Source organism: Sturnira hondurensis, unplaced genomic scaffold, assembly GCF_014824575.4.
Source record: "Sturnira hondurensis isolate 20B ecotype Veracruz unplaced genomic scaffold, ASM1482457v3 Scaffold0022707, whole genome shotgun sequence".
NCBI lineage: Eukaryota > Metazoa > Chordata > Mammalia > Chiroptera > Phyllostomidae > Sturnira > Sturnira hondurensis.
In genome coordinates, this window is record NW_028095338.1 from 1032800 (window position 1) to 1058317 (window position 25518).

General features: G+C 36.7%; 1 protein-coding gene across 2 annotated transcripts in view; it reads right to left on the minus strand.

The window, feature by feature from the left end:
- Nucleotides 1-25518, minus strand: part of EMCN (endomucin) — a 96100-nt gene that overhangs the window by 52630 nt on the left and 17952 nt on the right. For both annotated transcript variants that reach the window (XM_037036257.1, XM_037036258.1), the window contains exons 2-3: nt 7374-7502; nt 3295-3372 (exon numbers count right to left, since the gene is read on the minus strand). In XM_037036257.1, the coding sequence (XP_036892152.1) occupies nt 3295-3372; nt 7374-7502 (207 nt within the window). The remainder of the gene's footprint in view (nt 1-3294; nt 3373-7373; nt 7503-25518) is intronic.

Genomic DNA, 25518 nt, shown 5'->3' on the forward strand with positions numbered 1-25518 from the left:
TTGAAGCAATGCTATGAGCAATTGTGTGCTAACAAATTAGAGAAGCTAGCAAATGGACAAATTCTTAGCAAATCAACAACTAGACAAGTGAGTCAAGAAAAAATAGAAAGTCTGAATAGACATATAACAGAGAAAGGGGTTGAGATACAAACTTTTTTTACAAATAAAATACAAGGACCAGATAGCTTCACTGGCAAATTCTGACAAACATTTAAGGAATAACTCTTCATAAATGCTTCCAAAAATTGGCAGAGAAGGGATACTTCCCAATTCATTCCATGAGGCTAGTACTAACCTCATACCAAAATCAGACAAAAACATCACAAGAAAAGACCCCACAAAGCTACAAGCCTATATCTCATAAGTGTAGGCACAAAAATATTTACAAAATAATATGTCATATCCAGCTATATACATAAAAAAAACGTTATATGCAATGACCACCTGGGATTTATCCAGGAATGTAAGCTTGTTCAGCATACAGAAATCAATATCATATGTCATATTAACAAAGCGAGAGATAAAAATGACATCAAAATCTCAATATAATAGGAGAACATATATGACACAGTCCAATGTCTTATAAGAACTCTCAACCAACTACTAATAGAAGAGTATTTCCGCAGCCTGATAAAGAACATCTGTGAAAAACCCACAATAACATCATATTTAATGATTAAAAACTAAAGGCATTCCCTAATAATTAAGAACAAAACAAAGATACCTCCTCTCACCACTTCCATTCAAGGTTGTATTGAAGGTTCTAGCCAGGGCAGATATGCAAGAAAATAAAATAAAAATCATCCAGATTAGAAATGAAGAAGTAAAATTGTCTCTAATTGTAGATGACTCTTGGATATAGAAAATCCTAAGGAACCCCCCCAACACACACACAACACATGCACAAACTGGAAACAATAAGTGAGCCCTATAAGGTGGCAAGATATATTTTTACTCTTTGAAAATAAATTCTATAGTAGCAATGAATTAATAAAATTAATAAGTGATTTCACTTATAACATCATCACAATGAATAAAATGTTAGAAATAAATTGAACAAAAGAAGAACAAGTCTTTGATACTGAAAACTGTAAACATTACCAAAAAAAATTTGAAAAGACCTGAATAAATGAAAAATAAAAACATTGTATTCATGGATTGGAAAAATTAAGGCTGTTAAAATGCTAACATTTCCCAAAATGATCTGCCCAAACAGATTCAATGTAATCCCTATCACAATCTCAGTTGACTTCTTGAAGAAATTGACAAATTGATTCTAAAATTTATATGAAAATTCAAGTGATTCAGAATAGCCAAAGTAATCTTGAAAAAGAAGAAAAATGTTGAGGCACTCATTTCATAATTTAATGCAAAACTATGGTAATTAAGAGTGTATAATGCTGGACAAGGATAGACATAAAGATAAATGGATAAATTTGGAAGTCCAGAAAAACACCCATGCATTTATAGCCAATTGATTTTCATTAAGAGTACCAAGACCATTCAAATCAGGAAAGAATAGTCTTTTCAAAAAATGGTGTTAGGACAAATAAATAATTACATGTGAAAGAAGGAAGCCAGATTTCTACTCTACATCATATACAAAACCAAAGACTTAAATGTAAGACCCAAAACTATAAAATTCTCAGAAGAATACATTGGTATAAATCTTGTGACTTGTGTTGAGCAATGGTTTCTTAGATTAGACCCCACTGCACAAGTGACTGAACCCAAACTATGTGTGTTTGACAAAAATTTAAGCTGAAGGCAATTAAGAAACAGCAAACACAGGAAAAGCTGTCCCTTTTCTGCCTAAAGGCAGGATGTAAATTCTTTTACTGGAGACAAACTTTTATCAGCCTGGAGAAGGAACCAGAGGAATTTGCCAACAAAACTTAGTCCATTAAATTTCCTTTCATATATTTACCTTCCTCAGTCTGCCACCCTACAGAGGCTTAACCATTTTTCTTTGTCCTGCCATTCTCTATTTTCCTTTCTCTTTTTTCTTTTTACAGATTTATTGGGTTTTTTTTGTTGTTGTTGTTGAAGATGGTACATAAGCTGAATTCTAAGCTGCTGTTCTGAGTTACTTTTTGTTTCAAGTTTCTCACACAATGTGCACTGCATGTGTTAATAAACTGTTTTTTTCTTCTTTTTGGTTGTAAGTCTTTTTGCTAAGTCCCCAGCTGAAAACCTAAGATGGGTAAAGTTTTGCTTATTCTACATGACAAAAGAAAATATAAATTTTGCTTCATCAAAATTAGAGATTTTAATCCTTTGAAGGATACCACCAAGAAAATGAAAAGACAACCTATAGAATGGGTGAATGAATTTGTGGATTATCTACCCAATAGGATCTAGTTCAAAATATATAAAAAACCTTTACAACCCAACAATAAAAAGACAAATAGTTCAGTTTTAAGAAGTGGGCAAGGACTTAAAGAACATGTCTCCAAAGAAGATATACAATAGTCAATGAGTATGTGCAAAGATGCTCGACATCATTAGTCATTAGTAAATCAGAACCACAATGACATACCATTTCACACCCCCTGGAATGGCTATGATGAAAAAGACAGACAACAAGTATTGGTTAGAAAATAGAAAATTTTTACTCTCATACGTTTCTGGTGGAAATGCAATACAATGCAGCTCTTCTGGAAACCAGTTCTTCAAAAAGTTAGACATAGAGTTACCACATGGTAACTCAGTATTTCAAGGCATACACCCAAGAGAAATAAAAATGCATGGTCACACAAAAACTAGTAAACAAATGTTCTTAGCAGAATTATTTATAAGAGCCAAAATGTAGAAAAGGCCCAAATGTCCACCCATGAATAAATAGATCAATGAAATTTAGTTAATAATCCATATAGTGAAGTATTATTCAGTCATAGAAAAGAATGAACTACAGAAATGTGCTACAGCGTGGATGAACCTAAGAGCATTAAACTAAGTGAAAGAAGCAAGACACAAAAGGTCATAGATTATGTGATTCTATTTATATGAAACGTCTAGAATAGGCAAATCTATAGAGACAGAAAGTGGGTTAGTGACTGCCGGGAGCTAAGGGAAGCTGAGAGTAGCAAGTGATTACTAACAAATACACAGTTTCTTTCTGGGGTGATGAAAATATTCAGGAACTGGATAGTGGTGACGGTTATACAATCTTGTGAATATACTAAAAACACTGAATTCTGTACTTTAAAAGAATATACAGTATGGCATATGACATTATGGTGTGAAAATTACACATAGAAAAGAAAGATGGTGGCAAAACACATTATTACTCACCTTCACCTTTAGCCATGGTGGTTATTGAAGTAAATGGGGGCAGCGGAGATGTTTGTATGGAGTCCTTGATAGTCGTTCCTAGGTTGATAAGATAGATGGCATTATTATTAATCACAATTCCATCTCCCCTGTCAAGGAGTAAATAAAAGTCGGTCAAATCTGGAGGTGGACTGTAACTGTCTATAGAGGTACTGGATAAGTGTTTGCCTATCTTTATTTTGTGTGTTTTCCATCTCCCTTTGTCCAAAGTGGGAAATGTAAGGACTGAATACTTGACTGGCCCTATGGAAATGCATACATATACACACATGCACACGCACATATTTTTCTATTAGAGGCCTCAAAGCAAGGTTTACTATGGTTTGTTACCTGAGGATCTTAAAATGTGCAAAAATATTCTTGTAAAAACAAATGATTTTCCCATGGGAAAAATGACCTGGTCAATAGGACCTGAGAATAAGATACCTTTTTTTTGTTTATGAACCACATTCCATTTTGTTGATTTAAGACTGAAATTTCAGGTTTATTTTTGGATTTTAGAAGTTCGATTTATGATAATCAGTGTCTGCAAAATGTTGATTTTCAATTCTGTCCATTAGCCTTTGATACAAATTCAGGAAGAGATCAAGTCCTGTCTCTCTAATTGGGTAAACCTCCTGAGAGCAAGCCCTGCTCTGGGCAGGGCTCTATCCATCACCTTTGCCATCGCTGCAAGGGTTCCCATCTCAACTGCACATTTTTCACTTTTCTGATGTTAAAATTTTTGCCATTTTCAGGAGAAAGAAAATATACATACTTTAGAATACACTTAAGCACCATAGCTCTGACTGGTATGGCTCAGGGGTTGAGCATCATCCTGCAAACTGCAAGGTCATCAGTTTGATTCCTGGTCAGCGCACATACAGGCCCAGGTTGTGGGCCAGGCCCCTGGGTGGAGGCATGCAGGAGACAACTGATTAATGTTTCATATATCGATGTTTCTGTTGCTCTATTTCTCCCTCCTTTCCCCTCTCTCTAAAAATGAATAAGATCTTTAAAAAAATTGTATTTATTTATTTTTTTACAGAGGGGAAGGGAAGCAGAAAGAGAGGAATAGAAACATCAATGTGTGTTTGCCTCTCGAATTCCCCCTACTGGGTACCTGGCCTGCAACCAAGGCATGTACCCTGACTGGGAATCGAACGTGAGACCTTTCCATTTGTACTCAAGCCACTGAGCCACACCAGCCAGGGCAATGAGTAAGGTCTTTAAACAAAGAATACACGTGCACACTATTAAATCAAGTGTCTTTTGACCTTTGGAAAAGATAATCTGATCGGGAAGTTTTACGATGAAAATAAAGGAGCTTCTCCATGGCGTGCCTTTTTTTGTTGTTAAAACTTTTATTGTGGCTAAAATGACAATGTCAGCCATGAGGATGAGGGGACTATGGAATCACTTCACTATAGATACACCTTTTGTGACATTATTGTGCAAACTAAAGATAGTTATTTTGGAGGACAATATATTGTATAAAACTCCCCAACATGCAAATCCTCTCACAGGTCTGAAGTTAAGAAAACATACTGATACACTGCTTAGAATATGAGAATTCAAGACAAATTTCTCATCACCTTCACTATTTGTGTATTAATTATATTACTTTTAGGATCATGGGCAATGTCCAGTATACGTAGTTCACCTTCCTTACACCCTAATACAAAAATGCTGATGAAGTAAGCCAGACAGAAAGCAGTTCCTTTCTCTGCCTTGCTTCCCTGCTAATTTTCCAATAGACATCATGGACCGCCCCCCACCCCCCGATGGCCCCATCCAGCCAGCCACCATGCCAGACTTTCTGTTGCCCGTCCTGTGTTGGAGCAGACTGTGGCCAGAGTCTGCCTTTCCTCCTTCCTCTGCCTCCCACCACCACTCTGCCGGCTGCCCTCCTGAGAGACTCCAGAGCAGACTCATTCCCTGCCCCTAACCCCTCTTCAGTGCTAAATTTAAGGCTACTATATTTTGAACCCTTAAAATCCCTCTAAACAAATATTAGATGATTCTAAGAGGTTGTTATTAACTTCAGGGATTTATTTCATAATGACATTGTAGCTGTGTAATAAATTGTCCATATTTTTGAGATGCACATTTAGTACGTCGACATAAAACAGCATAAAGTCTGGATTCCATTCAAAATATTTTATAACCAAATAAAAAGAGAGAAGTGAAAGAAAAAGAAAAAAGAAGACAGGAAAAGAGAGAGGGAGGGAAGACAAAAAAAATAAACAAACGTGATAAAATCTTGGTTCTGGGAAATGAGCATATTGATATTAATTAATAGGATTCTCTACTTTAGAATTTATGTGAACATTACTATAAAAATAAAAAATGAAACTTCTCTAGCCTATTACAGTTTTTAGCATTGAATGTAAATAATTTAAATGTCTTCTGGGGTACTCTTGAAACACACAGACTAGACTTTAACTTTTGTTAACTGGGGATTATGTGACCATGAAAAGGAATGAGAAGTGTGTGTGTGTGTGTGTGTGTGTGTGTGTGTGTACATACAATCTTGAGTGCTCTAGGCACTTCCTTCAGGGGAGGGTGCTTCAGGGTCCCTTTACAGAAGCCCCCAACTATAAAGGGGGCTGTGCTTTACATGAGTAGATACCGAGTTTTCCTTCCAAGTCAGAAACATGAGATACATTCCTGGTATCAGAAATGACAATTCTGTCTGAATTCCTTCACCAAATGCCTTTTCATTGTCTTTCACACAGTGATTACAATTTGTATTATTTGCATAGCATTATGCACCACAAATTATTGTAGGCAGGCTTAGGGGGCTTTCTATTGAAAAATCATAAGTTCCAAGTAATTAACATAGTAATTATGGAACGTCAACCTTTTGGGTCTGCATGTCAAGCCAGTATCTAATGATGGGGCATTATTAACCCTGGAAACAGAACTGAGACAGTTTTTAAAAACCATAAAAGTACATTGTGTAGGAGTGGACCGGAGGCCTCATGTTTCCTGATTATGTCATTCAGAGCTTCTGTTGGTTGAAAATAAAGCCTGCACTACATTCTGGAAATAAAATTCCCTGTGGTGTCCTCACTGTGTAATGCTTTCTCCTGGTTTGTAGAGAAATTCTAGGCATTTAAGGTTTCACCTCAAAATTAAACATTTCAGAAATAATGGACTATATTCATAATGTCCTCTATGAGAATCGCCACCACATTCAGGCCTAATTAACTAGCCCTCATGTGTCCTCAGCATGTGTTTAAATTTGGCATTTGAACAAGAGGTGAATGAAGGATACAGAGGCAAGAAAGACAGCTGTGGGAATTTAGTCAGTCATTCATCAGGGTGTATGATTATCAGGTCTCTCTGTGAACGCACCATTCTAACCAGGTTTTCTGCCCACAGGTGATCAACAATTTTATTTTTCCTTTCCATTGGTTATTGGACCTGAGTGAGCTGCCTCATTTTATTATGCTGCCGGACAAACAGCGGAGTATTCATTGGGTTGATAACCTCTTCAGTTTTTAATTCAACAATCTCAATGGCTCCTTTTACTTTTCATGGATGGTAAGGTAATTCCCTCTAATACCTAGAGCCATAAAACGTGATGCCGTTGTCACTCAGTCCAGTAACAATAATGATGACATTGTTACTGAAACCTACAAATTAAAGCTGTAACCAGCCTGATAAAACTAACAAAATCAGCTTGTTATTAGTACAGTTTTGCCTTGTCAGCTGCGCTGCTAAAGTGGAGAACTAAAACATTTAGGAAGATATTTTTATGACTTAGGAAATGGTGATTTTATTCTACTCTAAAAATAAACTTTGTGTATGTAACCTTCATAATAGGATACTTCTCCAACAGGAAGTGACCCAAGGGGACATTAACAAAGAAGCCTACTGAGATCTCAGGGTTCTGTATCTAATCCAAAATAACACGAGTTCCAAAATAGTAAAATAGCACAGAACTTCATAATAGATATAAGGCCCCAAATTATTTTCCTGTCATTAAATTACATAGGTGGTACTAATTTTATTTGTTAAAGTTAAGAGTAAATTTCACTAAGTGTTTACCCTACCTTTGGGAGATGTTCCAACTGTTGATGTCATAACAACATCTGGTGATGACGACTTTGTGACTTGCGTTGGGACAGACGTTCCTGTTGCAAAAGCTGCTGCCGAGTCTAATGCAGACGTGGTCTGATTATCTGAAAAAGTAAATTATGTTGAAGTGGTTACCGTAAAACTTACATTTATTTTGCCCAATCTCAGACTATTATATTTAAATAAAATAAACTATATGTAGGTTACTGCTAACCCAGTCAATGGGGCATGAGTTTGAAATTAATTTTCTGATTGTTATGAATTCAGCCTTGAGGTTATTATTCACTTGCACTCCCATCTGCTTTTCACCAGTGACATGAATTTTCAGGATGGCTGGAAGGAGCAGTCTGTGGGTCCGAAACAAACTAGTGTCTGAAAAAACTAGCAAGGAATGACTGTGTGAATTCGAATTTAACACTATTTTTAAGTCAGCTAAACTAATGCCAGATGAAATAACTACATAGGCACTGTCTGGGCAGTGACTATTTTACTAAATATTACGATATTCAACATGCTTAAATTTTTGGTCATTAAGCCACCATAAATCTGCATTTTCAAATGGTTTACTTTTCTAAATTATAACAACCAAAGGCATGGAAATAAAGGCAATTGTGATCTATATTATTTATTTCCTTCTTAAAAATATATTTTATTGATTATGCTATTACAGTTGTCCCATTTTTTTCTCCTCTTTATTCCCCTACCCCCTACACCCCTCTTCCACCAGCATTCCCCACCTTAGTTCATGTCCATGGGTCACAAATATAAGTTCTTTGCTTCTCCACTTCTCGTACTATTCATAACACCCCCTGTCTATTTTGTACCTACCATTTATGCTTCTTATTCCCTGTACCTTTTCCTCTATTCTCTTCCATCCCCCTCCCTGCTGATACCCATCCATGTCAACTCTATTTCTGTGATTCTGTTCCTGTTCTAGTTGTTTGCTTACTTTGTTTTTGTTTTTGTTTTTTTTAGCTTTGGCTGTTGATTGTTGTGAGTTTGTTGTCATCTTACTGTTTGTATTTTTGATCTTCTTTTTCTTCAATAAGTCTCTTTAATATTTCATATAATAAGGGCTTGGTGATGATGAATTCTTTTAATTTCACCTTATCTGGGAAGCACTTTATCTGCCTTCCCATCCTAAATAATAGCTTTGTTGGATATAGTACTCTTGGATGTAGGTCCTTGCCTTTCATCACTTGAAATACTTCTTTCCAGTTCCTTCTTGCCTGTAAGGTCTCTTTTGAGAAATCAGCTGACAGTCTGATGGACACTCCTTTGTAGGTGACTATCCCCTTATCTCTTGCTGCTTCTAGAGTTCTCTCCTTCATTTTAATCTTGGGTAATGTAATTATGATGTGCATTGGTGTGCACTTCCTCAGGTCCAACTTCTGTGGGACTCTCTGAGCTTCTTGGATTTCCTGGAAGTCTATTTCTTTTGCCAGATTGAGGAAGTTCTCCTTCATTATGTTTTCAGAAGTTTCCAATTTTTTGCTCTTCCTCTTCTCTTTTTGGCACCCTCATGACTTGGATGGTGGAATGTTTAAAGTTGTCCCAGAGGATCCTGAGCCTCTCATTTTTTGAATTCTTCCTCATTTGGTTCTGGATGAATGTTTATTTCTTCCTTCTGGTCCACACCATTGATTTGAGTCCCTGATTCCTTCCTGTCACCATTGGTCCCCTGTATATTTTTCTTTATTTCACTTTGCATAGCCTTCACTTTTTTCTCTATTTTGTGACAATACTCAGCCAATTCTGTGAGCATCCTGATCCCCAGTATTTTGAACTGTGCATCTGATCGGTTGGCTATCTCTTCGTTGCTTAGTTGTATTTTTCCTGGAGCCTAGATCTGCTCTTTTATTTGAGCCATATTTTTTGTCTGGGTGCACCTGTTACGTGTTAAGGGGTGGAGCCTTAGGCGTTCACCAGGGTGGGGCAACCTGACTCACTGCTTTGTGATGCTGTATGTGGTGTTGTATGTGGGGGTGGGGGGCAACGTGAATGTTTGATCACCTGCTCTGTCAGCCATTCCCTCTCCCGGTCCTCCAGCTGCCACTGTGCTGCAAGTCCTTGCCCCGCTCTCCCCAGCTATTGGTTTCAGCCCTTTTACCAGTCTAGATGAATGTTTCTACTTTAACTCCTTGGTTGTTGGGACTTTCATACATTTAAATTTTCTGGCAGTTATTTTTTGTTTTTATATTTGTTGTTGTCTTTCTTTTGGTTGTGTGAGGAAGCAAAATGTATCTACCTGTGCCTTAATATTGGCCAGAACTATGTTTACTTTCAACGATTCTGTTTTGGCAGTGAGAAGTCAATATTTTATAATAATTCTTAAAACTCCCATTGAAATTTATTACTTTTTCAGAATGTGGCAGGAGTTAATTCTCAGTGATTTATGAAAAAATTTTTTCATATAATATTGTGATCTATTAGCATTTATACAATCTTTTAATCCTGTATTTTGTTATTCTTTTCTCTGTACACTCACTGTTAGTTTGAGGATTGAAAAACAACAAACAAATGTCTACAAAGGACTTAGAAAAGTATTCATGTCCATAGAAGTCATTATTTTTATGTTGTAGGGTGAATGGAATATACTATTGCATTTAGTTAGGAAGGATGGATTTTGAGTAACAAAGACATATTCAAATCCTAAACCAGCTATGTCATTTCAGTAAATGTATACTATCAGTGTGACTTCTTAAATTTAAATTTCAGCCAAAATTTTTCTCTTTGAACTATTAAATGTCAACTGTAATTTTAAACATTTAAAAATTTAAAATATTTTAAAAATAAGACATTAAGCCTGGTATTATAATTGTGCATTTTTACATTCCAAAAATAGTACAATTTAAATATTGTCCTTGGGTATACTAAAATAATTGTAATCATTTAAAATGCAGATATAAACTCATCAATTATAACTGTTGTTATATTAAAATATAGTGTGTTAACTTCTTCAGTTATAGTGAGGAAAAATAAAGTTAGTTAAAAATTTTTTCTCTTTGAATCTGGGAATGATCAATAACCTTTCATGTCAGTGAAAAACAATATTTCAGATGTCATGAGATAAGGTATATGTCCTATTTCACTTTATAGCATCCATTTTCAACCTTTTTGGTCTCATGGTACACATAAAGTAATTTTTAAAATTCTCTGGCACACCCAAAAATATATTTTTGCCAATCTGACAAAAAAGTTATCATTTTGATTCACACTGGATGGCTATTGTTGTACTGGCTGTTGTCATTTTCTTTAAATTTCAAAATCTAAGGGAAAAGAGATACCCCCGATTCTATAGTTAGGTATTGCATGTTTTAAAATTCTTGTGGCACATTGGTTGAAAATCACTGCTCTATAGTTTTGAGGTGCCTGGAAGTGTTAGTGCTTAGTACCAACTTTGTTTATAGACCATGCACAGAAATTGCTTGATATATTCAGCAAATATAGATGTGTTCAGTGCATACAGAAGTGACATAACTACCTTTTCACAGGATTTATGGAAATCAAGTCTAAAACTTTTTTTTGCCTCTTAGAGGTGGAAAAGTTTTTGAAAAACTTCACATCCTTGGTGTAGCCCCACTCCCTCCCACAGTATCCATCACAGAGAAAGGACATAGCATGGGTGAGGTTATCTTCTGTTAGTCATTTTGTTCTCACTATTTTTTTTTCTCCCAGAGTCCATGATGTGACACTATTTTCTAAGTTTAGTTTGTGGTTAAAGAAGTTATTCAAAGAAACATATATCACACTGATTGGAAAATTTTCTTGTGCATAACTTGAATGATTCCCATCTATTGACCACCTAAACATTAACAACCTTGACTTCTGAGTTTAACTGAGATCTTCAGAAATATTTTTATTTCCTTCCTCTCCCCTCCCTCACTTTCTCCCTTTTTCCCTTTCTTCCTTTCTTTCTTCCTTCCCTTTTTCTTCTACAAATACTTAACAACTAATATGAAAGGCATTATTTGATACAGTAAAAGATTCTATAAGGTACCACATAGTATCACCTTTGTGTACCTTTCAATCTGGTAGGGAACATATGCTTCTACAAAATAAGTAATAAGGGATATTTTGTACATAGACCAGTGTTTTTCAAAGTGAAGTTTATGATGCAGTTACAGAGTGATTTAAAACTGTTTTGTGCTTTAAAACTGTTTGACCACCCAAAGTCAAATCTCCTCTGTCACCATACCCTCACCTTTGGGTGATGGGCACACAAAGCAATATCCAGATCATGTATTATAGAATTGTACACTTGAATTCTATATAATTTTATTATCCAATGTTACTCAAATAAATTTGACTTAGAAACAACAACAACAAAATCTGGTTAGTGGATCATAGTTAGGCCTTTTGCCAAATTAAAAAAAAGAGAGACGATACTAGAATGATTTGCAAATAATCTCATGAACCTTCTGTGTAGATGTATATGTGTGTAAATTTAAATGAAACGTGTGCCAATACAAAATATATTTCTTACTGTAATTCCAGCTAAAAATTTGAAAGATATTGGGCAAGACTTTATAAGATAAAAGATGACCACCCTGCTGGCATGAGCAAGGAATGTTTCCTGAGAGTTGACATAGCAGCTGGAGGTTGAAAAGTGTTTCCCCACAGGCTAGAGGAGAGAGCATGAGCAAAGGTCTAGAGTGGCAACTTGAGAAGTAACCGAGAAGACTGCAAATGGTTCTGTTTTGGCTGGATTGCAGTATTCTGTGAAGGGGTATAGTGGATGTTTGGTAAAATTTGAGAGGCCAGATTATAGAGAATCTTGAACACCAAGCTGGGGACTTGGGACAATATCAATGCATCAGTAGGGAGCTTTGGAAAATGATTAAACAGAAATTGTTCTGTATAAAAAAATGATGAGGAAATGATGTGGCAGAGAATGAGAAAAGACACCAGTAGAAGTGCACTGAAAAGTCCCATTGTTATGTTGGAAATGTCTTCTGCCCTCTTGAAGTCAGCAGGTGAGATCAGTGAGTCCCCCCCCATGAAATAACTTGAGGTAAATTACAAGGAGGCTAATTTCTAGTGATAGAAATTAGATAGATAGAGAGGGACTGGAAGATAGAGAGGGACTGGAAGACTTTGTCTCCTCACCATCCTCTTCCACACATATGGCCACTGATTTCCTTGAGTAAACCTTAATCTATAAGCACTCATAATTACCATTTCTATTATTAATTCTTCAGCCTGAGTATGCCTTCTTTAGCAAGTACTGACAACAACTCATAAAAGTATTGAATGTCACTACATGCCAGGTTCAATGTGAGTGCTTTCTGGGGATTGTCTCATTTAATCCTAACAAAAGGCAGGCAGTACGATGCTTATACTCTAATGAGCATCATTTTACAGATGAGGACTCTGAAGCTCTGAGAGGCTAAGCAGCTTGCCCGCACTGTGTACGGGGGAAGTACTGCAGTAGAAATTTTCATTCAGACACCCTTGACCCCAGAGAAGATAGTACTAACTACCACACATTTTGCCAAGAGTAGGTGGCTCCCCGCAAAGCCACCTGCTGGCTCCACCTGCTCTCTGAACAAAGTGTGGTAGTAAAAGGGAGGAAGTGACTAGCGTTTTGCCTTTATGCACCTAGAATGAGGAAACAGGCATAACTCACCATTTTCTTAAAAATAACATTCATTCTTTTACATACATGTACATACACACATAAAATGTTTCCATACTCAACAACACTTGAAGAGAAACTTCCAATCTGCTAAAACTATATTTAAAAGTAAAAATAAAGATTTACACAGTTTAAAAATGCTGCAAATAGAAGCTTTTTCTTATTGTATGGTGAATAAGAATTATCCCCACTAACTCCCACTATTGAGGATTTTATTGTCCATGATGCAGGAAGCAGTTATGATTGTGCTGTATTTATGGCTTTTCTAGGCTTGATTTGATGTCATAATAAACTATTTATTCTGAAGCATTATCTCTTCACAAGATATAGTAAGGTAGCATTTCCCTTCTCTTTCTCTCTAAGGTGATCAGTGATAAATTTAACAAGACCTGTGTTCTGCTTGTGCCAGTGGCTTTGCTCGTGCCAAGTGAGAGAGTGCTACTCTTGGGAAGTTCTGAGAGAAACAGATGGCGTTTTGTCCTGATTCTGCCGGAGTCCACATACCCAGCCTGGGACACCGTGACTCTGGTTTCCTGTGCTGTCAAAGGGCAAAGCGTTGCTGGGATTTTAATCAATCATAGAAATTACATGATAAATTTATGCTAAGGTATTTACATAGACCCTGAATAGTCTTCCTTTCTCTGAAGGTCAAGGTATGAAATTCCCCAGTGTCCATACAGAAACCCATCTGTGACATTTCTTAGATGAATTTATACATTTTGCCTTTGAGATTTCAGCTATGGCTAGAAACCATGTATCTCATTTTCTCCTGTCTTCAAATGGCTGAGCCATCAACTCTAATCTTTCTAGTAACTCACGAATAGTCTCTAAAAGTTAGAATTTTGTTTATCCTCATATTGAGCAGCTCTCTCCCCAGTTACCTCTTTCCTTCCCACATCCATGTCTGAGGCCCACTAGAAATCCACCAGTGAAGAGAACAGAACTTGCTGCTAGGTCAATACTAATAATACTGGATGACTAAGTTGGCTTCCTAGGACCTGAAACTTGCCAAGAAGTTTTAAATAACCTAACATAATATAATCTCTATACTTCATGGCTTAGAAAATATATTAGTTTAAGATAGTTTCAAAAGATCACCACCCCAGTTAGTAAAAATGGCCCCCTGATTCCCGATTCAGTGCTCTATTATACAGCATAGAAAGATCTGCTTTTGTTCCTCATTCTATTATATGGGCAGGTGAGATGTGAGTACACTCCTGAAGGAGACAGTGTTGTTTTCCCCTGAATTACCTTTGAAAAAAATATTTACTTTGCCAGGTTTAGCTAGTAACAAAATTTCAGAAGAAAGATTTAAACTCTTTAAGGAAGCAAAAGAACAATTTCTTTAGAAATATGTAATTTTGGTAAAATGCTAATTACTAAATGGTCCCATAAGTCCTCAAAGCACCATAATTAGGTAATAATTTTCTAACCTAGACCAACTAATCTACAGAATTTCAGATAAAGTAGATAATTCTGTACTTTAATAGTGTATCATGTATTATTTCCACTAATTCACGTCATGTTCATGCAATGCCACCATCTATATATATTGTTATGCTCTCAGGCATTCATAAATTTTACACAGCTTTTATCATGAAGCAAAGCACTTGTCAGTTGTTTAGTTACAATTGCTGATGCTTATCGCCTTCAGCATCACCGCTTATAATGAACGTGCATCCACTGGTAAAGTTTGTATGTGATAGAAATACATAAATCAGGGTATTATAATTGCTAGGAGGGTCCCTTTTCATAATAATTTGTCAGTAATTGCTAGCATTATAATTCTTGTTTAATGAGACCCTTATACCATAATTGTTAGTAAATAGTCAATAATGAAGTTTGAGTTGAAAATTCCAATTTTCTCTCACACATTAATGAAGTTTGAGTTGAAAATTCCAATTTTCTCTCACACATTAAAACATGCATATTAAGAAACAAAATATAATATATGGCAAATTTCTATATTAAATAAAAATATATTTCAATTCATTAATTAAGTAAACTATTGCACCTCTCATCATGTTCCCAGCAAAACAGAGCCTTCATGAAAGATAAAGTAGCCACTGCTTTTGGTGGTCAGTTTTGTATCAACACTTCCTTACTCTGATTGGCGGTCCTTGTCCTTCTCTTTCGACATAGCAAAGGTCCACTTTAGTTCACCGCCAATCCAATATAATGCACTTAATTTTTCTCAGTTAAAAAAGCAATGATTATGTTAGAATATATCCTTCATGATTTCTCTTATTGGCATTAATCCAAAACTTCATAACTCCTCTATGAAACATATAAGTAATACACTAACCAAGAAGTTATTTACCTCCATTAACTTTTATTAAATAAAACTATGTTTTTTAGAGTTTGTCCCTCAAGATTATATATATATACAGAGACAGAGAGAGAGAGACAGAGAGATAGCTGTAAGATTATGCTAAAGTGCTATGTCAAAATGGTGCTGTATGATTAGTTATATACATAGCTAGTTTTACACTGTGTGAAGTGAAATCAAAGTATGGTGATGTCTCTTTATGTGTCTGGAATAGCTAGAATTATTTTTTGTGGAAGAAGAGATTCAAGAGGAATCAAATAATTTAGCACAACATGGAAAAAAGTTTCATCTGGATAGTTAAGGAAAAGGGAAAGCCAGTAAGTACAGTCCATCTAATATCCCCTGTGAGGAGACACTGATGACTTAAGACACTATAAGCAAAGTGTTTTGGGAGAGGTAAACAGGAGAATTTACTTTTTAAGAAAAACATCAGAGCCAGTGGCAACTCAGAAAATTATTTTAAATTTCAAGTACACTTTTAATTCATTTTAACAAGGTACTGTAGCAAGCAGAAAAGTTGAGACTGCTTCAGTTTTCTAGGTGGAGTAAATTTGGGGGATAAATAAGAAGAAAATTTCATTTTTTACAAAGAGAAAAATGTGCAGATTAGTGGGAGAAAGCTGTGCTCAAAACAGGAATCTCCTCAGGTTGCCAGCCATCTGCGAGGTGTGGAGGGAGTGCCAAGCCCAGCAGGCTCTGAGTGCGGACAGGTGTCTCAGCCACCTGGCCCCTCTGGGGAGAATGGTAAGGCAGCATTATGTTGGTGAATTTCTTAAACAGAAAACAACAATATCTGCAAAATGGACCTGAAGATCTGAGGTGTTTTGCTGACAAATGAGTGGAGGTGTACAAGGCAAATGCCTCTATTCACCCAGGTGTTAGGTTGGAAATTATGGGGCAATGCAGTTATTCTTCCTTCACAAAATGACTGTGATTCTTTAAGATCGATATTCCATAATAATGAGATATTTTTAAATGGTGGACTCTATGATAAAGGATTTTTGTATACTGTACCAAGTTTTCTTGAGGAATTTCAATTCCTTGAGGTACAAAAAGGCAAAAGTTCTAGTTAACATTTATAAGGGTGGGAGTAAGAGGGAAAAGGAACAGCCTGGCCATACTGCTGGGCTTGTAGACAACTGTCCCACAGTCCCTTCCACCCTGCTGTGCTCTGACTGCAGAGAGGAACTGTGGTTCTACAGGTCAAAAAGTACCTTCCAAGGAAACGAGATACTTCGCCTTCACACACTGGGGTATGCCCCAGCAATCCTTACAAGCAAGTCTCTTGGGCCGACATCATGGCTTCAGGAGGGGCATCAGTTTGGACGCAGGGGGATTCCTCTCAGCCCTGGGAGAAACGGCGCTGCTCTATCCCTTCTCTGGGCTCCATCTAGGGCCCATGATAACAGAGGAAGTTGCACTCCTGTTACCTGTCTAATGTCAGCTCCCAATTTCCTCTGAACTTAGAATGTAGTCACTTGAAATCTTGGGTCTCAACTAGAGGCTCTCCTGAGCATTTCTTCAGAAACAGGGAAGGCCTCACTAGACACATTTATCAACAGATCCCATTAGCTTGGAATAGTGACTTGCACCTATGAAATGACATGATGGGAAGAAGAAGGAAAACAGATCCGGCAATTCTGACATCAGCTAATTATGTAACTTCGATTGAGCCACTCTACCACGTTGGGCCTCAGTTTTCTCTCTGTAAAAAGTGGCTGTTGGACAGTCTTTACAGCTGTTTAATGATAAAGTAAATATTCATTATGGCAAAAAATAAAGTTAAGTTGCATTTGTGTAGCCCATGAGAATGCTTGCATTTCAGCACTTTACACAATAGCTTCATGGAGATATTAATCTGTTATCTGGGAGAAATCTGAGCCCTAAAAGGAATTCTATATTTTGAGGAACAAAAATGTCTACATTTATTTGCAGTTTGACAATTTGTCTGGATAAAGCATATTTCCCTTTAGAGTGTTTGTCTACACAGAGCTAAAGGAAAGATGAAAGACAAAGTTTGAAATAAACCTTTGGAATCCTTTTTTTAAAGTTTTCTTTTCCACATAGAAGACCAAGTGTAGTGCAAGGAAATATTTTGTATAGGTAAATTAATTCCTATGTGAGGAAACAGAGCTCATATCTAACAAGCTGGTCATTGCCCTCCCACTGATGTGCATATATGCATGGTGTGTGTTCATGTCTACATTTAATGGTGGATGACTGAATTTCTAAAAATAGTCTGCTACATTGCATTTGGAGCTAGAACATATAAACTGAATTTGAGATATCTTATTTATCATATAATCTATGTTGTTTTTTCTTCATCAAATGTAAAGAAAAACTCTCTAGTTGATTTAAAATGTTACTTAATTTGAAGAAGAATCTGACAGTAACCAGAGGGGAGGTGGGAGGGGATGATGGGAGGAAGGGTTTTCAGGAACAACTATAAAGGACACATGGGCAAAACCAAGGGAGGTGGGGATGGCTGGGGTGGGGGGAGTGATGGGGGGTAAATGCAGACAACTGTAGCTGAACAACAATAAAGTAATTTTAAAAAGAATAACAAAAGGAAAAAATAAAATGTTACTTAATTTGTATCAGTTGAAAGACTCTACTTTTCATTAAAAAGATTAAAATTACAAGACAAAAGTTGATTTATACCTTCTGAAAATCCAAAGACAATCTTTTATTGCCCTGAAAAGAGTTATTTAAAGAGACAAACAGCTTTAAAGGATGGACATTGGGAGAACACAGGCGTGTGTAACAATCACGGAGCTCTGACGTCCGCATTCCACCGTTCTCGGTCTTTCCCTCTGGGTTGCCTAGAACCTTGGGACTGCAGTCAGGTCTGTGGCCACAGTATCGCTGTGCGACACTCCAGCAGTCTAATGACTTTAGAAGCCATTTTTATGTTATTGCTAATTGTCATGGAAATAAATATAACTAATTAAGAAAGGAAAAGCACTGAAAGTTAAAAACATTGATCACCAATCTTTGGTTGACCAGCCAGCCCCTTTATCCATCAGGGATTATTACATAAGTCAAAACAAAACACAATCTCTTGGCTCCAAGTTTTACCTTATCTTGTTCATTATTAGAACAGTAGTGTGAAACAATTTAACTGGAAGCTTTAAAGTAAAATAGTCAACTTTTTATTGTAATATCAAATGACTCTGAGAAAATTCATGCAGGATTTTCTAAGATATAACTTCTTTAGTGTCCTTATTACTTTACTTGTCACTTGTCCTGTTTTTAGGGCAATGTTGCAGAACAATGTTTATCTTTTTTTTGTTTTGGCATAAAGTAGCAGTGATGTGGTAAATATATTATTATTTGATCTCACTTGTATAGCAAAATCACGAATTACTTCACCTCGATTACATCAAATAACAATTTTGCCCTCTTTATTTCATTTGCATCAACTTATTTTTTACCTTTTGTATCTAATGTCTCATGTGAATTTAAGAAAAGACACTGAATAATTGAAGATAATCTGTGAGCCTGAAATAAATCAAGTGTCAGTGTGGTACAGGAAGGGGGTAATCACAGGGCTCTGGGGCCGTGTGCTGGGTTCGAGGTTGGGCCCCAGCACTTACCAGTCACGCAACTGTGGGCAAATTGCTTAATCTCTTTAGCCTCAGTTTTCAATATTATAGAAACCCACCATGTAGGGGTTTTGTACAGTCAAAATATTAGTATATATAAAAAGATGCAGCTCATATCTGAGTTGCACTTAAATTTACCATAAAAACCACTAGGTCAGACAAATTTATGTCTCTTGCTTATACTGTCCCTCAGTACTTGATTAAATTCTTACAGGGCCAGGTCCAAAACAGTCGGTAGGTTCAAGGTAGTAAAGTCTTTCTGAAAAAAATTTAAAATCTTTTCTAAATCATAACCTGTCTCCCACTTATGTCCTAACTTTGACAACTGCTTTGCCAGATTTTATAAATTAGTTTATTTTCTTTTTCTAACACCCTTACACCATTTTTTTTCCAAGAACGTTTGATTATATTAGTAGAGTGGAAAAATTTCAGAATCACAGAAAGAAAATGAAAGCTGTTTCCATGCAGTGGGAGTAGGAGACGTTACGTGGCGCAGTTTCATAGGCCCGGGATTGCTACGATGCTGCGAGCGTGGTGCCACTGGGGTCAGAAGACTCTTCCCAGGGATTACTAAATGTGTATCCACACTCAATACAGTCTGTGTACTAAAAAAAAGTCACCCATGTATGCTACTATTTTAAAATATGTATAGCTTCTACTGTGAGTAATAAAATACAAAATTTTTTAAATTGCTAAATATTTAGAAGCATTCTATTTCTAAACATCTGGGTGCCATTATTATCTTTGTGGAAAAGGAGTTCATAATAAATTCCACATAAATGAGATTTATCATCAGAAAATTAGGGTCCACTTCGTTGTACGATACATCTTTGGATATCAATAACAGTACAATTTTGTTATTTTGACTAAAGGCTTCATCTAGCATCACAAACTGACTCAGAATTTGTTATCTTGTTTCAGCTGTTCCAGGCAAATGGTTAGGGACACTCTTTACACACCTGTGACTCATACTTTTTAATTAGAAACAAACAAGCGAAGACTTACAGAGCAAAGGATTTATAAGCCCTTTTGATTCCAGTATATCCCATTTCTAAGTGCTTTCAGTAAATCTACTTCCCACAGTTTCTCCACGTTGGTTACAGAAAAACTGCACAGACCCACATGCCCCTTCGGAACATCACGAATTTACACAAGGACAAGGGAGTTATGGTGTGTACTTTCTGATTTTAGAGACTAGCTTTTACATGGCATGTTTTCCAAGTTAAAAATATTCTGAACTTTTCATTAGAATGCCATCAAAGTAGTCACTTGTGGTGGGTTAATTAAATCTAACACATTTAAAAATAACTCTGTATGTCGAGGGACAGATGCAGCCCTTGGGAAAAAAAACAAGTTACACTGAACATTGCAACAGATTTTTGTATTTAATAGTAGGCAACAGACGTTTCCAGAAAATGTTTTCAAAGCCTGTTTGGGAAGTATCTGCTCTCTTGATGGGGGAGAAATCAGGAAATTCATTTGTCTCATTATTTTAAAGTAGTACCTTCTTGCATGACATCATCCACTTTTAACTACAAAAATGAACCCTCTAAAAATCCATTCCCAGATGCCAAGACTAGGCATGGAAAATGAAGACTTGGATGGAAAATTTGTTCTCATCTGAGAACAAATGGTCAGATGTGGCCTTTCTAAAGGTGATTTTTGGAATGCAAAAGGATGTGCAGGCTGTAAGCGACATAAGAGAGAGAGAGCTAGAAAGATCTGAATAGCTCTGCTCAACAAAAACAAAAACAAACAAAAACAAAAACAAAAAAACCCCAAACAAACCCCTGAAACAATTTGTTAGTTTTCCCCGCTGAGGTTGAAAAGGCAGAATATATGAAGGAACAGAAAAGAGAAAGGGCCAAGTAAGAAGAAATTTTAATAGCAGAGATATTTAGAACTCATCCTTAACTCTGACATAAAACCTTCCTTTCGTCGAACCTTCCTTTCTTATGTAAATTCGGTTTCTACACATGCAGTCTGCAAATACCAACCCAAATTGTAGTTCAGAGGACTTTTCTGGGCGTGTATGAAGGAAAGGGGAACTATGTTTTCATTGCTGCTAATGCAAAGCTGAATGTTGCAAGACACCAAATGGAGTACAAGATTTAGAGGACACAGGTAGCTGCAAAGAAACGTGAGCCCGAGAACCTAATCTTCTCTCTGCCGCAAGGGATTGGTTTGCAGAAATGTCGAGCATTGATCTTCCCTCAGAGAAGAGAGTATGTGTTCGATCTGAACATATTTTTATATTAAAGGATGGACATATCCCGGTGACTTCTGAGTTATATAAAATTAGTTTCTGAGTTTACTAAATATCATTTACTGGATTCAAAACTGCTAAGTCACATTTATCCAGTGGCTGAGCAGAGGATGATAATAAATTTGTTCTGTAGTAAATTATTCCAGACAGAGTTGGCTATAAATTTGCTTCATAAATACAGCAAGATAGATAATAAAAAATATAGATCCTCAAGCTATGGAATAAACACTTCAATGCAGCTGCAATAATTACTGAAATCTGAGATATCACTGGTAGTAAGCAATAAAGTATTTTCTAACTGTGAAGGTTGCCATTAAATCACAGTTGACATTTATTTGTAAACTGATTTTTTCTGGTTGTGGAGACAAATTCCTGTCTGAACAATTAAATTTACTTTCCTGACAGAGTAACAGAGATAGTAAGAGAAACCAATTATGTATAATCTGTCATTATTATCAATATATAATTAGTTTATTTTGTTCAGAATGCCTAAAAAGTACAGTGCCTTGTATAATTAAACATTTTTACTTGTTTAGAATTATTATGTCAGATATACCAGAATGATAGATTTCAAGCAATTAGAAATGAATACCAGGTTAGCATTAACATTTCTGTCTACCTTCTACTATGAGTGCTGTACTGGAAAAGAGAGCTTTATTAAATTGTAAATATAAGTAAATTTTTTCCTGAATAGACAGAATCCTCAAAATGTTATAATTATACTGTATTTTATCTTTTAAATATATTTTATTGATTATGCTATTATAGTTGTCGCATATTTTTCTCCCCTTTACTCCCCTCTGCCCTATACTCCCCTCTCACCTACATTCCCCCACCTTAGTTCATGTCCGTGGGTCACACATATAAGTTCTTTCGCTTCTCCTTTTCCTATGCTATTCTTAACCTCCCCCTATCTGTTTTTTTTTACCGACTATTTATGCTTCTTGTTCCCTGTACCTTTCCCCCCATTTTCCCAGCTCTCCCTGCTGATCTCCCTCCATGTGATAATCCTCCAAGTGATCTCCATTTCCGTGAACCTGTTCTTGTTCTAGTTGTTTGCCTAGTTCATTTTTGTTTTTACTTTTTTTTAAAGATTTGGTTGTTGATAGTTGTGAGTTTGTTGACATTTCACTGTTCATATTTTTGATCTTCTTTCTCTTAGATAAGTCCCTTTAACATTTCATATAATAAAGGCTTGGTGATGATGAACTCCTTTAACTTGACCTTATCTGGGAAGCACGTTATCTACCCTTCCATCTGAATGATAGCTTTGCTGGACAGAACAATCTTGGATGTAGGTCCTTGACTTTCATGACTTCAAATGCTTCTTTCCAGCCCTTTCTTGCCTGTAAGGTTTCTTTTGAGAAATCAGCTGATGGTCTTATGGGAACTCCTTTGTAGGTAACTGTCTCCTTTTTTCTTGCTGCTTTTAAGATTCTCTCCTTATCTTTAATCTTGGGTAATGTAATATAATATGCCGTAGTGCATACTTCCTTGAATGCAACTTCTTTGAGACTTTCTGAGCTTCCTGGATTTCCTGGAAGTTTATTTCCTTTGTCAGATTGGGGAAGTACTTCATTATTTGTTCAAATAAGTTTTCAATTTTTTGCTCTTCCTCTTCTCCTTCTGGCACCCCTATGATTTAGATGTTGGAACATTTATAGTTGTCCTGGAGGTTCCTTAACCTCTTCTCATTTTTTTGAATTCTTCTTTTTGTTCTGGTTGAATGTTTATTTCTCCCTTCTCCAAACCATTGATTTGAGTCCCTGTTTACTTCCTGTCACTGCTGGTTCCCTGTATATTTTTCTTTATTTCACTTTGCATAGCCTTCACTTTTTCCTCTATTTTACAAATATAACAACCATTTCTGTGAGCATCCTAATTGCCAGTGTTTTGAACTGTGCATCTGATAGATGGCTATCTCTTCATTGCTTATCTGTGTTTTTTCTGAAACTTTGATCTGTTCTTTCATTTGGGCTATATTTTTTGTCTTGGTGAGCCTGTTATAAAGTAAGGAGTGGAGCCTTAGCTGTTCACCAGGGGGGGGCAACCCAGTGGATGTATCCTCATGCTGTATGTGGGGGAGGGGTCCAAGAGGGAACAGTGCTGCTTGCTGGGCTCTTGTCTGACTTTCACTCACTTCCCCCACTTCCCACAAGCAAATTGGGCCCTTCTGGTGCTGATTCCCATGTGGGTGGGCTTGTGCACATTCTAGGACCCTGTGGGTCTCTCCAATGAACTCTCCTGTGAGGCTGGGAGTTTCTCCCACTGCCTCACCCCCCACAGGTTTTTTCATTCAGAGTGTTTGAGGCTTTATTTCCCCATACCAGAATCTTGGGTCACACAGTCTGTTTCGCTCCCCAGTCGATCCTCCCGGTTTATTTGCATGCAAATGTGGGGCCACCCGCTCTGCCAGCCACAGCCTTGCCGTGAGTTCTCTCTACAAGGTTGCCCAATCTCCGCCCCTCCTACCAGTCTGGATGAATGTTTCTTTAATTCCTTGGTTGTCAGACTTCCATACAGTTTGATTTTCTGGCAGTTCTGGTTATTTTTTGTTCTTAAAGTTGTTGTTGTCCTTCTTTTGGTTGTTCAAGGAGGCAAAGTGTACCAATGGCTAAAAAGTAAATCTTGGGTTGAATTTATGTGGGATATATGATCTACTGTTGAAATTTTATACTGAAATTGAATTCCTGAGTTTAAATTTGTTTGTAAATCATTATTCCTTATGCTTTATTTGTAAACATATCTCTGTTCTTTTGTGACCTCAACAGTGTAGAATTCTGCATAAATTTGGATTTACAATTTTTTCCTGGTATAGACTTACTTTAAAATCTGGGAAGAATTTATAGGAAGAATATGTTTTTTGGCACTTTTCTCATCTTGTGAGTCTTCTGTAATATTTGAAAACACTACCCTTCATACTCTTCTGAGTTATAAAGGTTGAAATATAATGTAGTTTTTCAATTCATAAGAGGCACTTACCAACTACCAAAGTGTCCTCAAAGCTCTTGCCCATTTTCACAGCCAACTAGTGAGAACAAAAGAGTTGACAGAGGGAATGCCAAATTTAGCTGTGGCTGCCTCCTAACATTAAATCTGCACCAAAGTGTGTCCCAAATTTAACTCACTCCTCTACCACTTTTAAAGGTTTCATACTCTTCATCTACTATTACTTCCTTATTTTCTTAAAATCAAAACACTTTAAAAATTATATTTAATTTTTAACTGAAATAACCATAAAAATAAAAATATGGAAAAAGTCATTTTCTATATAGAGATCATGAACGATGATGGTTCCATGCTTGAGTCCTGCTCTCCCTGTATTGACAAGTGGAATCAGTGAGTATAAAGCATAGCAAAGACATAAGAACACCAAATGCACACTGATACAACCAGAAGTATGGTAGAGTTTTCAGTCAATGTTACTTAAATCTGTGGCCATATATGCCTACAGTTATCTCCAGTATCGCCAGTTGTACTCATTACATATCCTAGGAATACTGCTTCAGGTGAAAGGCTTTTAAGGCCACCCAATCAATCTTTTTTTAAAATTGTTGTTCAAGCACAGTTTTCTGCCCTTTACCCCCATCACAGCCCACCCCCTCAGCCCTTGCCTCTTCCCTCCCATCTCCACTTCCCCTTGTTATTGTCCATGTGTCCTTTATATTTGTTCCTGCAAATGCTTCCCCCCTTCCCTTGAAATTCCCTCCCCTCTTCCCTCTGGTCCCTGTCAGCCTGTTCTTGATTTCAGTGTCTTTGGTTATATTTTGCTTGCTTGTTTGTTTTGTCATTTAGGTTCCTGTTAAACGTGAGATCACGTGGTATTTGTCTTTCACTGCCTGGCTTATTTCACTTAGCATAATGCTCTCCAGTTCCATCCATGCTATTGTAAAGGGTTAGAACTACTTCTTTCTTTCTGCTGCATAGAATTCCATTGTGTAAATGTACCATAGTTTTTTGATTCATTCATTTACTGATGGGCACCTAGGTTGCTTCCAGCACTTGGCTATTGTAAATTGTGCTGCTATGAACATTGGGGTGCATACGTTCTTTTGGTTTGGTGTTTCAGGGTTCTTAGGATATACTCCTAACAGTGGAATTGCTGGGTCAAAAGGCACGTTCATTTTTAGTTTTCTTAGAAAATTCCATAGTGTTTTCCATAGTTGTACCAGTCTGCAATCCCACCAACAGTGAACTAGGGTCCCCTTTTCTCTACAACCTCCCCAATACTTGTTGTTTGTGGCTTTGTTCCTGATAGCCATTCTGAAGTGGTATCTCGTGG